We start from the raw sequence: 15603 nt of genomic DNA on the forward strand, positions 1-15603 counted from the left end.
TCTAGCCATACACTTCACTAATACATTTAATTAATGTAATCGAACTTAATTAATTCGGTTAACAATTGAGAATGTTACATATTTTACTCTTAGTTTATTTAGTCTTATTAGAAGAACTTATTGACTAATTTGTTCATTTAAATAATAATAAATTGGCGATACTTAATGCACTTTGTTTTTTTTAGAATTAAATCAAAATAGGGGTGTCGTTGTAATATATTCTTGCTTCTGCACATTTGCCAAAGTTTGAACGATGACTATACCATGCACTTTCTCTGTTAAAAATGTAAGGCATTTTTTGCGGAGTTAGATATTTAAAAATATAAGGCATTTTTAGTCTTTTAAGATATAATCATTGCTTTTTTTTTCAAAAGTACCCCTATTGATAATGACTTTATATTTATTGTAGGGTATTTGATAGAGGTAAATATAAAAAGATAGGGTTAGTTTGAAATATCTTATATTTTTAACAAAGGGAGTATGTGTATTACTTTCATTCATAAATATTGATATGTTTTTATAAAATTATATCAATACTTCATTAAAGTCCATAATACATCTGTCATGTCCCAGAAATTAAACGTGACTAGCATGAGATGTATACATAATCATACATCCCTTAAGTCGTGATAAAAGAAATCTTAATCTAATATTTAATATTTATTTATAAAACATAATTAGACTTGAAATAAAAGTTTAAGTGTTTTTGTAAAAATTTTGGCAGAACTTTCTTTATAAATAAGATCTCCTGAAAATTCTACAATACAATATTTCTATTAAAAACATCAAGTCAATCAGGAGTAGAGTTCCTTTTGGCCAGCTGATAAAATACATAACAGCATAAACAACCTAATTACAAACTATGTGGAGTACCTAACAATAAGTTAATAAAAATAAAAATTCATAATTAATACTTTACATCAAGATAAAGTTAAATCATTGGCTTCTCCACTTCTAGTCAATCAAAAACTCTTCAATGCCCAGTTGGTGGTTCCGCATCAGCTACACTATCTGAGACCAAAATTATTTCCAATAAATAACGTCCCAAAAATAATTAATTAATTAATTAAACATAAAAAAAATTAAAAACACAATTATCATCCTGAAAATTCAAATAAATTTGGAATAAAAGGACTCTATGTAACCTTAAATGAAATCTTAAATCATTAAACCATCATATCAAATATTATCACTTGATTTCAAAGAAGCAAATAAACAAATTGAATAATTATAAATAGATTACTAATTAAAGTCATTAAAATATAAAATCATTAACTAATCAAATTCATGTTTATAGGGAACAATTAACAAATGTGAACACACAATCTACGAGGATAAGTAACCAGAAGCAGCTAAAGCCATGAAACAGACGTGGACACATAGTCCACAAGGATAATTAACCAAACATGGTCATAGCCACGAAACAGATGTAGGTACAATACCCATAAATAACAGACGTGAAAACAGAGCTTATGAAAATCAAACTAGCTAGTAATTGACCATGACGCGCCAAAGGTTAACGGAACTGCTATTAGTAATCAATGTTCTATCTAAAGTCTCTTTAAAAATCAATTTCTAAACATGCGAGAAAAATAATCATCATCGAATTAAAATTTTCTCTTCTCTATATCAGACTCGCATGAATTATGTAAACACTCATTCTTTTTAATGTAAAAACTTACAAACACTTTCACAAATTTTCATGATTGTCCTTGTCAAATAAAGGATTACTAGAACTTGTAAAAAAAAACAATTTGAACAATGTTATAAGCACATAACAGTATACTTTAGAAATTAATAACTATAAAATCCTCAATAATTCACTTCATCTCTCAATAACATAAATAAATTTCTTTGTAATATTTGATTCAAGTTCACAAATGAACAACACCCCAAGCTAACCCATGTTTCTTGTGAGATCCCACAAAGTTATAGAAAAATTCCTATTCAAGTATCTCCTTTTCCAAATTTTTAAGCTAAATTCATGGATAACACTATCTCAGCCAATTATGTCTTCCAAGGAATTTAATGAGACTTTAATAATTATAATTCCAAGCAAAACTCTCCTAAGGCATTTTATCAAACACCTCATAAGCATTAAACCATAAACTAATAATCCAAGTTTTTTTTTCCAATAACTTCCTCAATACCTCAATACCAATTTTAAGTTCAAAGATAGTTAAATCAATTTATTCTTTTGGTAGAACTATTGTAAGTAAGAGAAATTAGCTAGCAAAAACCATATTCTTAAGCTTAAATCTTGAATATGATCAGACTCCCTTCTACTACTCCAATCACACACAGCTACAACAAGAAAGAAATAAAAATCTCTCGCCATCACAGAACATCAACAATGCAAAAAGAAAGGGAAAAAGTCACGAGCTGTATAAGGGAGAAGAGATTCAATGCAAACAAGCTGCAACACAGTCAGAGGAGGAAGATTTTTTTCAACTCCCCAGTCACAAGCCACAGATGAACAAGGACAAAAGGCAAGGAAGAAGAAGATCTGAGCACTCACCTCCACACGGATAGCAAAAAAAAAAACATGAACAGAAGAGGAGAAAGAAATGGTCGACAGAATAGGGGAGAAGACGACAGCCACACACTAGCCTCCCTTTCATGAATCAAACCTCCAAAACTCTTAGACCAACTCCTTACGTGCTCACGATTCTGAGCTTCTAGCAGTGGAAGACCACAGCACACATTAACAATGCCGACGACCTGATTCTCACACCCATCAACACCATATGCATGAACGACGAGGACTGAACAAAAAATGAAGGAGATGAACAGCAATAGAAAGCACAACAGAGCTTTGGGCGTGCACAGCTACGGCGAGCTTTCACCTTCATCGGTGACTACTAAAAAAGGAAGGGAAGAGATGAAGTACAATGGGGCAGAAAATCAAAGCTCTCTCACTCACACACGGTTCTAGAAAAATCGAAGAAGGAGAGGAAGGCATATCTTCAGATTTAAAGACGGGTAAAATGGTAATTTTAGAAAGAGCTGAAGCAAAAACAATCAAATCTCTGTTCTTGAGCTCCCTAAGTTTCAAACTTTAGACCTCCTAATTAAATGGCTACACTATCTCCACCAAGCCAGCTCTTATTTCTTGCTATATTTACTCCAAAATTACTAAAATATATTTAAAACACAATATAATAATTACAATTAAAATTCCTAGGACATAACAACATCCACTCAATAGTTCGGGAATTGTTTTCATTCCTACCCTGCATCATCTCATCCAAACAATACACATTCGTGCATGCATTTCTTTTCTAATTGGTTTAGCTGATTTCATTAACTGATTTAACTAATTTTGTTAACTGTAACCCCTTGCAAAGGTGAAGTCTAATATATTTAGCAATGTTTGCCTATATATCAAACAAAATTGAACTCCATGTGTTGTCAATGGCAATGTCAGGACCTTAAACTATGGGGTGCAACATTCTTAAAATTAAAAAAAGTTAATCTTTTAGTCTTTTAATTTTTAACTCACTTATAATACAGTCTCTCAACTATAACTAACTACGATTCAGTCTTTAACTATTGACTCTCTTATAATTTGATCCTTATTTTTAATTTTTCTTAAAATTATCCTTATCAAATAAGAGGAATAAAAAAAATGCTCATATCTTATTCTAAAATACCTTATACTCTTTGATGTGATATCTAAACTAACATGAAAAAAGGGGGCTAACAAAAGTTAGCGGATTGAATTATAGGCGAGTCAAAAGTTCAGATATTGAGTCATAGATAAATAAAATATTAAGGGATTGAGTCGCAATAAGTTATAGTTATAGGATTGAGTTACAAGTATATTAAAAATTGAAGGACTAAAAGATTAATTTTTTTAAAATTAATAATTTAAAAATAATTAAAAATTTTTGAACCCAAAATATCTAAAGTTGGACTAAGGAGTGTAAAATATTTAGACTAAAGGTTGTAAAATATTAAAATATGTAGACCTTTTTTGTAATTTTTTTTTCAAAGTTAAGGGGTGTATTTGCCCCTTGGCTTCCCTATAGCACAACCCATGCATATGTATGGTAAGGAAAGGATGCCTGAAAGTTAAGCTAAGCCAAAAGGAGAGTGCTTTTACTCAAAACCATAAGAGTCACAATGCATATCTCTAGTAGCCATGGTTGGAGGGGAAACAGGAAAGTTCTTTTTTCCCCCTTCCTTTCTTTTTTGATTTTAAGGAAAGAAAAGGACAGTACCTTAAACTTTTATTAAGAAACCCTCATTTATGGGAGGGAAATATTGTGGTTACATTGTCAATGAAAATAAGTTTATCAAAATCTAAGGGATCAATACCAGTTAAAAACTATAAAGCTTGTCACTTTTTAAAATAAACCAAACAAATGAAAAACAAGAAAAAGAGAATACACTAATACTATGTTTAGATACACAAGAATTCGGATTTGGATTTGAGCTAAATCCATTGTTCGAATAATTAAAAATGTATGGATTTAAATTTAACCCAAATCCAAATCTAAGTTCTCTCTTAATTTTTTGTAATTTGAAATCCTTTATAAACTCTTATTATTTCAAATCCTAACTCAAACTCTTTTGTAATTTGACCTAACTGCATAAAGGCTTGATTGACTTGCCAATGGTAATTCGACCGAACCATCAAAGTTGACAAAAACAAGCTGCCACCATTGAGCAGGACGAGACGGCCAATTTCCACTAAAACCAGACCGACGATAACGATAGGGACCGAATGACTGACTTCTACAAGGACCGAACCGACAACGACAACAGGAACCAGATGGCTGACTTCTATAGGGACTAGACTGATAGCACCAATGGGGACTGAATGACCGACTTCCACCAGGACCAGACCAACGGTGATGATAGGGATCGGACGCCCGACTTCCACCTGGACCGGATGGAAGGGGATCGAAAGAATGACTTTTATTAAGACCTACTGATAGGGATCGGACAATTGACTTCCACTGGGATCGAATCGTGAGGGAAGATAAGGACTGGATGGTTGACTTCCACTAGGACCTGATCGACGACTACGATAGAGACCAAATAGCCAACTTCCATCGGGATCAGACCAACGACAATGACGAGAAACATCTGTCTAATTTTGTTGAAAGTTGGCCAATCGGTTCTTGTCGTCGATCCAGTCTCGGTTAAAGTGGGCCGTTAGGTCCCCATTATTAGTGTCAGTCTGGTCTAAGTAGAAGTCAGCTATCTAATCACCACCAATCCTGCCTTAGTAGAAGTCCGTCGTCCGGTCCTCGTCATCACTGTCGATCCAGAGCCGTTCGATCCCTATCAATCTGGTCTCGATGGTAGTCAGCCGTCCAATCTTCATCATCGCCGTCAGTCTAGTCTTAGTGGAAGTCAGTCATTCGATCCTTATCATCATCGTCAATCCGATCTTAGTAGAAGTCAGCTGTTCAGTCACCGTCATCACTGTCGGTCCGATCCAGGTGAAAGTCAGCCATTTGATCCCTGTCGTCCCTTTCAGTTCGATCCTTGTCATCACTATTGGACCAGTCCTGTGGAAGTCGACCAAGGTCTCGTCCCCATCATTGTGACGGTCTGGTCCCAGTAGAAGTCAGAGATCTCATCCTGATCGTCACTGATGCCACAATCCTATTCAGCTTTGTTTGTCTGATCCCATTAAAAGTTGGCCATTCGAGTCATTGAATTCAACCAATCCTCCAAGTTTCTTTTAAATTCAAATATAGATTTTAAAATTTAAAATTTTACTTTAGATCCAAGCAAAGAATTTAAATATTGTAATTTGAAATTTTTTATATCATCCAAACAAAAAATTTAGAATCCATGAATTTTAAATGTGAGATTTTAAATATGAGATTTTAAATTCAAATTCCTAATTAAAATCCACCCATCCAAACACAATGTAAAGATAAATTGAAGAGATAAATAACCACGAACAATAAACAACAAAAAAAAATAGAGGGAGACTCTAGCATTCTAAAACTATTATCTTTAATGGGGATGTAATTGTGAAGTTTGTCTTCAATAGCAGTGTCTCCAATTCATCCAAGTAGTCTCACAACTCCCATAGTATTATTAGAAGCTTGGAATTGCATTCTATTTCCTTAATTGCTTCTGCCAATCATATTTGCCCTCTGAAGCTTCCCTTCACTGAACTTTGACATGTGCACTGAAAAATAGATCAAGACATAAACTACTATACCTGTTAGTAAACAGGTGAATTAAGTTGCTTACGTGTCTTGAAATTTTAATGAACATTAAGGCGAGACAGATTTTAGGCTAAGACACAATATAAAAGGAGAATGCTTGCTCACCAAATTTCTCCTGTGATTTATTTTACTCTACACTTCTAATCCATCCATTCATCTGAGAAATTTCTATCATTGAGCTTTTTGAAATCTACCCTTGGAAAAATATACAACTGAGTAAATTTTAATATAGAGGAAGTACGACCTTTTCAAGCATGACAATCAGTAAGTTCATATGCTGCTCTAAGAAACTGCAGATTGGAGCTTCAGGAATCTTGCTATACCAAAAATTAGAAGGTCATAATTTTACAATAATTTGGACGAATGATAATAACTAAAAAAGCAAAACCAAAATTCAGCCGCTAATTTTTACCCACAATAATGAAATCGCCTGAAAAAAAATCTATGTAGATCAGGTCATAAAATAATACAGTAAAAATTATTTATGTATCTATTTGTTGACTTAATTACTAACAAAATTATAACAAGTTATTTTTCTTTTAAAGTTCACAATTCTTTTGATAGAAATTTCGAAAATGTAGAAGAACAAATACCCCTCCATGCTTGTGTATACAAAACTAAGATAATATAAAAAAAATCAAAATTAAAAGTATGAATTTAGGAAGACAACAAATTCAAACTTCAAACTAGAAGCAATTGCCATAATAAATACCACAAGTGTTGAAGAAGTGATAATATAGTTGTTAGTCGGAAATGTTTAAAAATATTAAGTATTGAAGGATATTTATTTTGGTAGAAAAAACTTACTCCTTTGGCTATAAAAATGTAAGACATTTGAAATCGAATTTCATCCTCTAATAAAGCAGTTACTTGTCTTTAAATTAATACAATTTTTTCATATTTAATTTTATTTAATAGGGTTTGTCATTTTAAAATAAATATGAAGTAATTTATTTATTATGGAAACTTTTGAAAAAAGCAAAATAATTACACTTTAAAACACTAAAAATACCTTATATTTTTAAATATTCAACCCATCAAAAAATGTCTTATATTTTTTAATAGAGAGAGCATATACTTACCCTTATATGCTTAAAGTACTTCATTTTAATTAAATCTAAGACATTATAAATACTTTATATCTTATTATATTTCATAACAAACTCTTATTATTAATATCATTAACACATTAAAATTCATTTATCTTGATTTGATTGGATACATTAAGTATATAAAATTAAATTCATAACTCTTGTCCTATTTTCAATTTGTTCACCACATTAGTAAGGAGTATATGATCTGATTTTTCAGGCCAAATATAAAAGCTGAATCCAATGATGCAAACAGAGCAACAGAATGTAGATTGTGATTCATAGCCATAAATTGATTGACATAAATCACTACAGATTTAATCATGTGCGTAACTGAAGATCAACATCTAAGAAATGTCTCGGCAAAATACGAGTGCTTTGTATTTATTTATACTTCAATGAGGACAATAAAACACGTAGAAGATATTTTTAAAAAATATAAAATATTTAGACATGACTTTCCAGAATAATTGATATTGTTCTGCTCCAAAGAAACTCGAGATTTTAGCTTTAGTATAACGTCTACTCAAAGAAGAATCCACATGATATGTAAAGTGAGCATGCAATAATATAATTTTGATGAATGATAATAACTGAAAAACAAAAACAAAATTATGAATTACTAAAAATATTAATATTGTATACGTATGAGAAGTAAATTAAGAGGATGAACTAACTTTGAGCAGAATGAGAGTCAAGCTCTGCGTATGGAGGAGACATGAGGGATACGAGCAATTTTAGGCCAATCTGGTGCTGTCTGATTTTTACACCTCTCCTCCAACAACGAACAATCTTGGATAGATAAATGAGAAAGGAATGAAGGGAAACCATGCTCTGGAATGCCTTCGAAACTCAAGTTTGGACAGTCTTGAAAAGATTAGGAAGTAAGAGAATAGAGGCGGAGACGACCACTATAGTTTAATCTTCTCAAGTTGCGACAACCTGAGAATGAAAGAGATTCAAGGCTGGATGGCAGCAAGCCCTCCTCAGGGAAGAACTGATCTCCATCTTCAAACTCATCATCACTGAATGAAATTTCTTTCGACTTATAATCAGACTCATGCAAAACCCAAGACGCAAAGTGTATGAAGATTGGAAGATTTGGGTCGGTGAAAAGCATGCCTCCTCGCCGTATTAAATCCCTCCATGTGGCCACATCTTTGACTGCAATCTTCTTACACTCCATCAACCATATAGCTTCCATGCAATAGGACTTCGGAAATGTTATCTCCAAATTTCCACACCTAATTATGTTTAACTTTTAAACATGGAAGTTGCGGAGGCAGAGACTTTCTCAGTCTCGGACAATTCCATATACGAAGCTCTTGAAGGCATGAGAAACTCTCATCTTCTTCACAAATATTTCATTCTTCCTATTTTAGCATCCCATTAAAACTTAAATAAGAAAGGCGATGAAATGGAGCATTGGAGGAGCCATTCCCATCAAACTCTTCACCTATCACTTTTATTCCACGAAATCCATCAACCTCAAGTTTCTCCAGGAAAGGTAGCTGCCCAAGTGGTGGTAAGTTCACACAGTAGTTGCCCCAACTTGACAAAGATAAAGACACTAAATTGGGTAGAAAGTGTGAACCAACAAGCCAGTTTGGAAATTTCCTACCTCTGTAACCATCAACAATGAGCTCTTTTAAAGTATTATTTGGCTCAAGCCCTTCTAATACATGCTCTTGACGTTGTACCTCTTCACAACTTGCGTCAAGCATTCCACGATAATACATCAGCTTTAATTTATCCAGATGCTTTTCTTTCAAATTGGCCTCTCTTAAACCCGTGGGATTATTTATGATCTCCACATTAATGGTTAGTGAACCCATTAAATGGTTCAAGGCACCTACTTCTTTCAAACCAGGTCCTCCTTTCTTTGCCACAAAAAAATGATTCATTATCCAGAGATGATTTAACCTTCCCATATGTTTTGGCATCTTTTGGATTCCAGTACAACCATCCAAGTCAAGATGACGCAAGTTGATGAGCTTGTAGAAATGTGATGGAAACCCAAAAAAGCAACAATTTCTTAATTTCAATGTTTGTAAATTAACCAACAAGCACATTGAATTTGGCAATTCTCGAATTGAGGTCTTAGAAAGATCCAGATAATGCAAGTACTTTAAATTGCTAATATCATCTGTCAAGTATGTCAGACCTCAATTTCCACTCAAAGATAACTTACGTATGTACTTAAGATGAGAAAGTCTCGATATTGTATCATGATTTATACCTTTACCCACTTGGATGAAACTACGTAATTGGTGGCATTTGAAAACTTTCTCAAAATTTTCGTTTTGTTTGCCCATAAATGAAAAGTAGCGAACCTCTGTTGAAATATCTTGCACCCGATCAACCTCTACTTGCACACCAAACTTTCCCATCACAGACTTTGCTAAATCGTTCAAAAGATCATGCATCATGAAGCAATTGTTATTCTTTTCTGATGGTTCAAAAAATGACCTAGATTCTAGGTCATTGAAAATCTCATTGCCGACTTCTTCAAAGCTCTTACTTGTGTGAGTGGAATGTAACAAGCTTTCAGCCATGCACAATTGAATAAGAACATCCTTCTCTATCAAGTAATCTTTTGGAAAGATGGAACAAAATGCAAAGCAACGCTTTAGATTAGAAGGTAAATAATGATAGCTCAACCTTAAAGATGGGATTATATTGCTCTCATCCTCTGATAAAGACCAAATATCACTCTTCAAAATTTTATCCCAATATTGAGGAGCTAGTTTTGTGCCCAACAAGCTTGCCAATGTTTTTATGGCCAAAGGCAATCCTCCGCACTTGTTAACAATTCTTCAACCAATTGATTCAAGTTCCAGATCAATACAGTGGTTGCTAAATACATGTTTTGCAAATAACTTCCAAGGATATTCATCTTGTAATGGTTCCAAGAAATGAATATCTCTTGCCCGATGACTTTTGCCACTTCTTGTTCACGTGTTGTAACGAGACTCTTACTTCCAGGAGCTCCATACTTCAAAGGAGTTCGAAAGGCCTCCCAGATGACATGATTCTTATTCCATACATCATCAAGAACCACACAAAATTTCTTCTCCCTCAACATGTCCTGTAGTTGGCGTTGATGTGGATCTAAATCATCTGATTTTTCAAGTTCAATTGAATAATCAAGTGCTTTAAGAATCGCTTTTGTTGCTTGAACAGGATCAAACTCTTCAGAAATACACACCCAAGCTCTGTGGTGAAATCCACCTATGATTCTTTTGTCTTCGTAAACAAGCCGCACAAGAGTGGTCTTACCCATTCCACCCATACTTGCAATGTCAATCACATCCATTGGGGATCGATTCTCACCCTTGTTGGGCGACAGTAAAACCTTGAGTAGTTTCTCTTTATCAGCATCTCTACCAAAGATATCAGCTTCATCTATCAAAGACGATTCTGGTAATCTCTTGAAAACTCTCCTATTCACTCCCCGTGGAGTGAGTGTGCCAGAGCCATCCTTCTACCGCAGCTCATCCCTCTGCTTTGCTAAGCATTCTAGGTGTTCAACAAGTGCCTAGATCCTTGGTTTGATTTCTTTTTCAAATGGGTTCACGATGGAAGTGAAGTGGTTGCGGAGGTTACCTGTGGTAGGATGACGTTGAAGTCGCAGATTCCGTCACGAGGCCTCAGTTGCAATCTCAAGCAGCAGATCCTCAGCCTGGAACACAGCATCTCTGAGCTCATCAAGCCACCTATTCACATAAGGGTCTCTGTGTTGCCTCTCCTCAGCATCTTCCATGACTTTGTTGAGACTGTTAAGAGTTATCTCCAATTTTTTCAGCAAGAAGCCATCTTGAAGCTTTTTGACTCGGAAGAAGTCAAGAATGTCACCAGAAGCCAATCTCTTGAGAATGGCTTCAGTGGCAGGGGTGAGTAATGCTCCAACCAGCATCTCAGCCATGCTTGCCCTGCAAAAGTGAGCACAAGGTACTGAGCAGCAACGGAGGATGAAAATCGGGGAAAGATGGAAGAAGAAAGTGAGGACCGTTGGTATTTCATATGAATATTATCAGTCAAAATGGTCTGTGCACCAGAGTCACATGCAAACTGAGCAGCCCAACACTAAATAATTACAGCTAATGTTAGGATTATTATAAAAACAGGCATAGTAGGTGCTTCGTTCAAAGTAATTGCAGCTAAATCATGCTCACGTGGCATGTGATGACTGATGAGTGAGTCTCTTTGGCCGAAGTCTTTTGTCCGTGAGAGATGTTGATATCAATATTCAATATTAATTCCTGCGTGCTATCTTCTCCAGCATTGTGCTTTAAAAATTTAATAATCAACAGACAATCACCATTCACGAAGTCTCGGAATTTTATAATCACAAATTTTACAAAATTGAATTCTACTCCAACTTTTTTTTTTTTTTATAAAGAACGAATATACATTTTTGCTTCTCAATTATTCTTCAAAGAATGCCCAGTATCAAATAATTTAGCAGCAATTTTAGCTTTAAAGTAATTAAGATGTTGCATATTTCCCCGACATTAAATATTCTATTGTTGACAATTAAAAATGCTAATTAGAACTTAAATCTAGCAAAAAATGCCACCTGTGGTGCCAGGTAGATCCAAGTTGAAATGCATTTTGCTCTGGAACTATTCTCCAAGAGGCACCCAGTGTCTTAAACTATTTATCACAGCAATTTTATCCCTATAGTGAGTAAAAAGGATTTGGATTTATAAGTGACCTAAATTTACTTACTTAATGAGTGCTTTGATTATAATAATTGTTTTAAATTTTTGAAGGGAAATGTATCTATATAATTTTCAAGCATAGATGAAATATAATGACTGTAACTAATATATTTATTAAGTGAGTGTACTTAAGTCATTCATCTAATCTAAATCATTTGTTATATTAAAGTTATCCTGTGACTTAAAGATATGAAATTTTAGGATAACTTTGTGCTTTCATGTAACTGCTATTTTATAATTTTGCGATTAATTCGTAGTTCAAGTGACATCCCATTTCAATTTAAGGACGAGATAATAACTATATTATATGAAATTAATTTTATTTTAATTGTTTATTTATTATGATATTAATATAAAAGTAAATTATTTATTCTTATTCATTGAAGTGATATTTTTAAATTAACTATACACTAACACAGGTACGTTTTTTCTAATTATTTAATTTCAAAGTAATTGCATATCTCCTTGCAATTTTGTTTTTGGTTCAAAAGACAAAATCCTCTTTTTACCCAAAAAAAATACAAAATCCTTTTTATAATAATCAATAAATTTGGACAAACTAGAAGAAAACAAAACATATGCACAACTATAGTTTTCAATTTCATATCAGATAACCAATACAATTCTGTGAAGTGGCAAGAGCAATTATTTTGAAATCCCTAAGACTTATGTGACATAATTTTTTTTTAGCCAAATTAAGATTTTTATCATTAAAATAATAAAAAGTATAGTTGTTAAAATCTAAATTGAAGTGGTTAAAACCAAAAGTAAAATTGTCAATATAAAATGCATAGTTGTTAGTTTAGTTATATAATAATAAATGCGCTTTTTATATTAACAATTTTAATTTAGTGATTAGCAACTTCATCAGTTTAGGTATATTAACAATATAATATGGCTTCTACCAAAAGAAAAAAACAATATAATATAGCTAATCATAAATTTAGTTTTGTTATGCAATATTAACTACGTTTCTTATATCAAGAAATTTATCTTTGTTATTAATAAATTTTAGTTCAAGTTTTAACAACTACACTTTCCATTATTTTATAGAGTCATAAATGTAATTTTGTAAAAAAAAATTATGACAATTACTCTTCTATTCAAAAATATAAGGTATTTTTTGAGAGATTGAATGCTCAAAAATGTAAAGTATTTATAATATTTCAAAGTACAATCATTAACTTTTTTCAAAAGTACTTCTAATGAATAAGTTAGTTTATATTTATTTTAGAATGAAATAACCTATTAAATAGTGATAAATATAAAAATATGATATTAGTTTAAAGATGAATAACTATTTTATTAATTGATAAAATCTAATTAAAAATATCTTATAATTTTATATGGAGGGAATAAGTCCCTAAAAACATTAGAATAATTATCTAGTGTTTTGTCAGTTATCCATTGTAAAAAGATTTATTTGTTAAATTCTATTATAACCTTTCTTTCCTTTATCTTTCTGTCTCCAATTTGAGACTAATGTTTGACCTTATATATTAATATTTTGCTGCCAAGCTCAATTGGACCTTAAACTTTCAATCAAGAGAAAAAAAAATACAAAATAAAATGGTATGGAGGCAATATTTGCAATGCGTTCGGCCGTTTGCATTCGCTATTGGGAGCAATCCTAATTCTCTATTTCAATTTAAAATAATATTTGACGTCTATTTAAATTAATTTTTAAATATTTTTATTATTGTAGTTATTATAAGGATCTATGTGTTGCCTCTTCTTGGCACCTTCAATGAGTTTGTTTTGTTGAAACTGTTCATGGTCAATTTCAGTGTTTTCCGAAGCGTAGTTAGAATTGAAAATAAAGATCAAATTTAAAAAGTCAAGCTTGGAAACTTTGTTTAAATAAGGGTTCAGATTTTAAAAATTAAATTTTTTTTAAAGTGATCAGATTTGAAGGCCTAATTCTAATAAGCCCTGTAAAAAAAGACTCGAGTTTGGATGGCCTTTTAAACCCTGTTATATTATTTTTTTTTTTTTAGTAGAACATGCATTTGAAGCTAAGAAGGACATACTCACCTCACCTGAAGCCCCGATCCTACATACGTTATATTTTTATTAATTTTAATTTATTTTAAAATTAATTTAATATAATTTAATAAATATCAATGTACAACATAAAATTTCTATTATTTTTTATCTTTTTATAATTATTATGTTTGTATATTTATAAAAAATAAACTTTTTTAATGAAGATTTGAATTTTCTTATTAAATGTATGTTATTTAATTTTTTAAAGATTATAAGAATTTTAATTTTATTTTAAATTTTATAATATTTTAATTAATTTATAGTGCTTAATTTTATTTTAATTTTTTTAATTTTTTAAAAATAAGACTTATAGGTTTAACTTTGAACTTTTTAAATAAAAATCAAGCCTAAAAAAAATAAAAAATAAAAAATATGGTTTAAGGCCGCGTCTGCTTATTTTCTTAAGTCTACCTGTAACTTTCTGACCGATAGGAAAAAGTCAAAAAATGTTCCCATAGGCCAATTTTTTAAGAACGCCTCAATGGCAGGAGAGAGAGATGCTTGAAGATTGAGCAGCAACGTAACGGGGGATGAAAACTGGGGAAAGATGGAAGAAGGAGAAAGTGAGGATCGTTGATGCTTCATTAATATTATCCATCAAAGTGGTATGAGCATGGCATGGAAGATTGGAAGTCACATGCAAACTGAGCAGCCCAATACTAATTACAGCTAATATTAGGATTATTATAACAGCAAGTATGTGCTTTGTTTTACGTAATTACAGCTCCATGCCATGAGTTAATATCAATAATCAATATTCAACATTCCATCCACGGTGGAACCATTTTCAATCTCATTTTCCTCTTCAAAGTCATAGGCGAAAAGAAAGGAGAGAAGAGGAGCAGAGTATGGCCAGCATCTCACCTCCTCCACCAATCATTTGGCCTTTTGCTCTGTGTTTCATGCTTTCTGTCAGGGTAATCTAAATGGCACTAGTACAAAATATAAAATTTATGGGATACTTTTTACATCGGTTGAAAGGCAAACGGTGTAAAAAATAAAGGCGGTGGCATTTTTGTAATTATTTTGAATTATGTAACACTTTTTACACCGGGTGTCCAGGCACCCGGTGTAAATAAAAAATGTTTTTTAAATTCATTTCTCCCTTCATTCATCAGTTCCCTCGTCTCCTCCTTCTCGTGCCCTCCCTCTCGTCTTCCCTTCGTCCGCCCACTCCCCCTCCCCCTCGTCTTCTCCCTCGCCGGCCGCCCTCCCCCCCGTTCGCCCAGCCTTCCCACCCGTCCGCCGAGCCCCCTCCCCCTCCTCCCCTCGCCGCCCACTCCCCCTCCCCCTCCCCCTCGGTCCGCCCAGCCCCCTCCCCCTCGTCCTGTCGCTCCCCCTCCCCCTCCCCCTCGGTTCGTCCGGTCGCCCCTTCCCCTCCCCCTAGGTGCCCACTCCCCCTCCCCCTCTCCCCTTGCCCACCCCTTCACTCTCCTGCCCCCCTGCCCCTCTCCTTCCCTCTTGCCCCATCCACCACTCCTTCTCCCTCCCTCTCAGTGTTGAGCCGTTGCAGCAACTGCCACCATCCAGGTATGTGTTGAATAT

At 33.4% G+C, this 15603-nt stretch overlaps 1 protein-coding gene and 1 pseudogene across 1 annotated transcript; both read right to left on the reverse strand.

The window, feature by feature from the left end:
- Positions 1-994: 994 nt before the first annotated feature.
- Positions 995-11252, reverse strand: LOC129296394 (putative disease resistance RPP13-like protein 1). Its single transcript, XM_054935004.1, has 2 exons — positions 10895-11252; positions 995-1011 (listed from the first exon to the last, which is right to left on the reverse strand). The coding sequence occupies exon 1, from the start codon at positions 11211-11213 to the stop codon at positions 10929-10931; it is 285 nt and encodes a 94-aa protein (XP_054790979.1). The 5' UTR covers positions 11214-11252; the 3' UTR covers positions 995-1011; positions 10895-10928.
- LOC129296397 (putative disease resistance protein RGA3) lies at positions 9454-10901 on the reverse strand (annotated as a pseudogene).
- Positions 11253-15603: the final 4351 nt, after the last annotated feature.

The sequence above is a fragment of the Prosopis cineraria genome, unplaced genomic scaffold (genome assembly GCF_029017545.1).
Source record: "Prosopis cineraria cultivar Desert tree isolate PC_DT_omini unplaced genomic scaffold, ASM2901754v1 PC322, whole genome shotgun sequence".
Taxonomy (NCBI): domain Eukaryota; kingdom Viridiplantae; phylum Streptophyta; class Magnoliopsida; order Fabales; family Fabaceae; genus Prosopis; species Prosopis cineraria.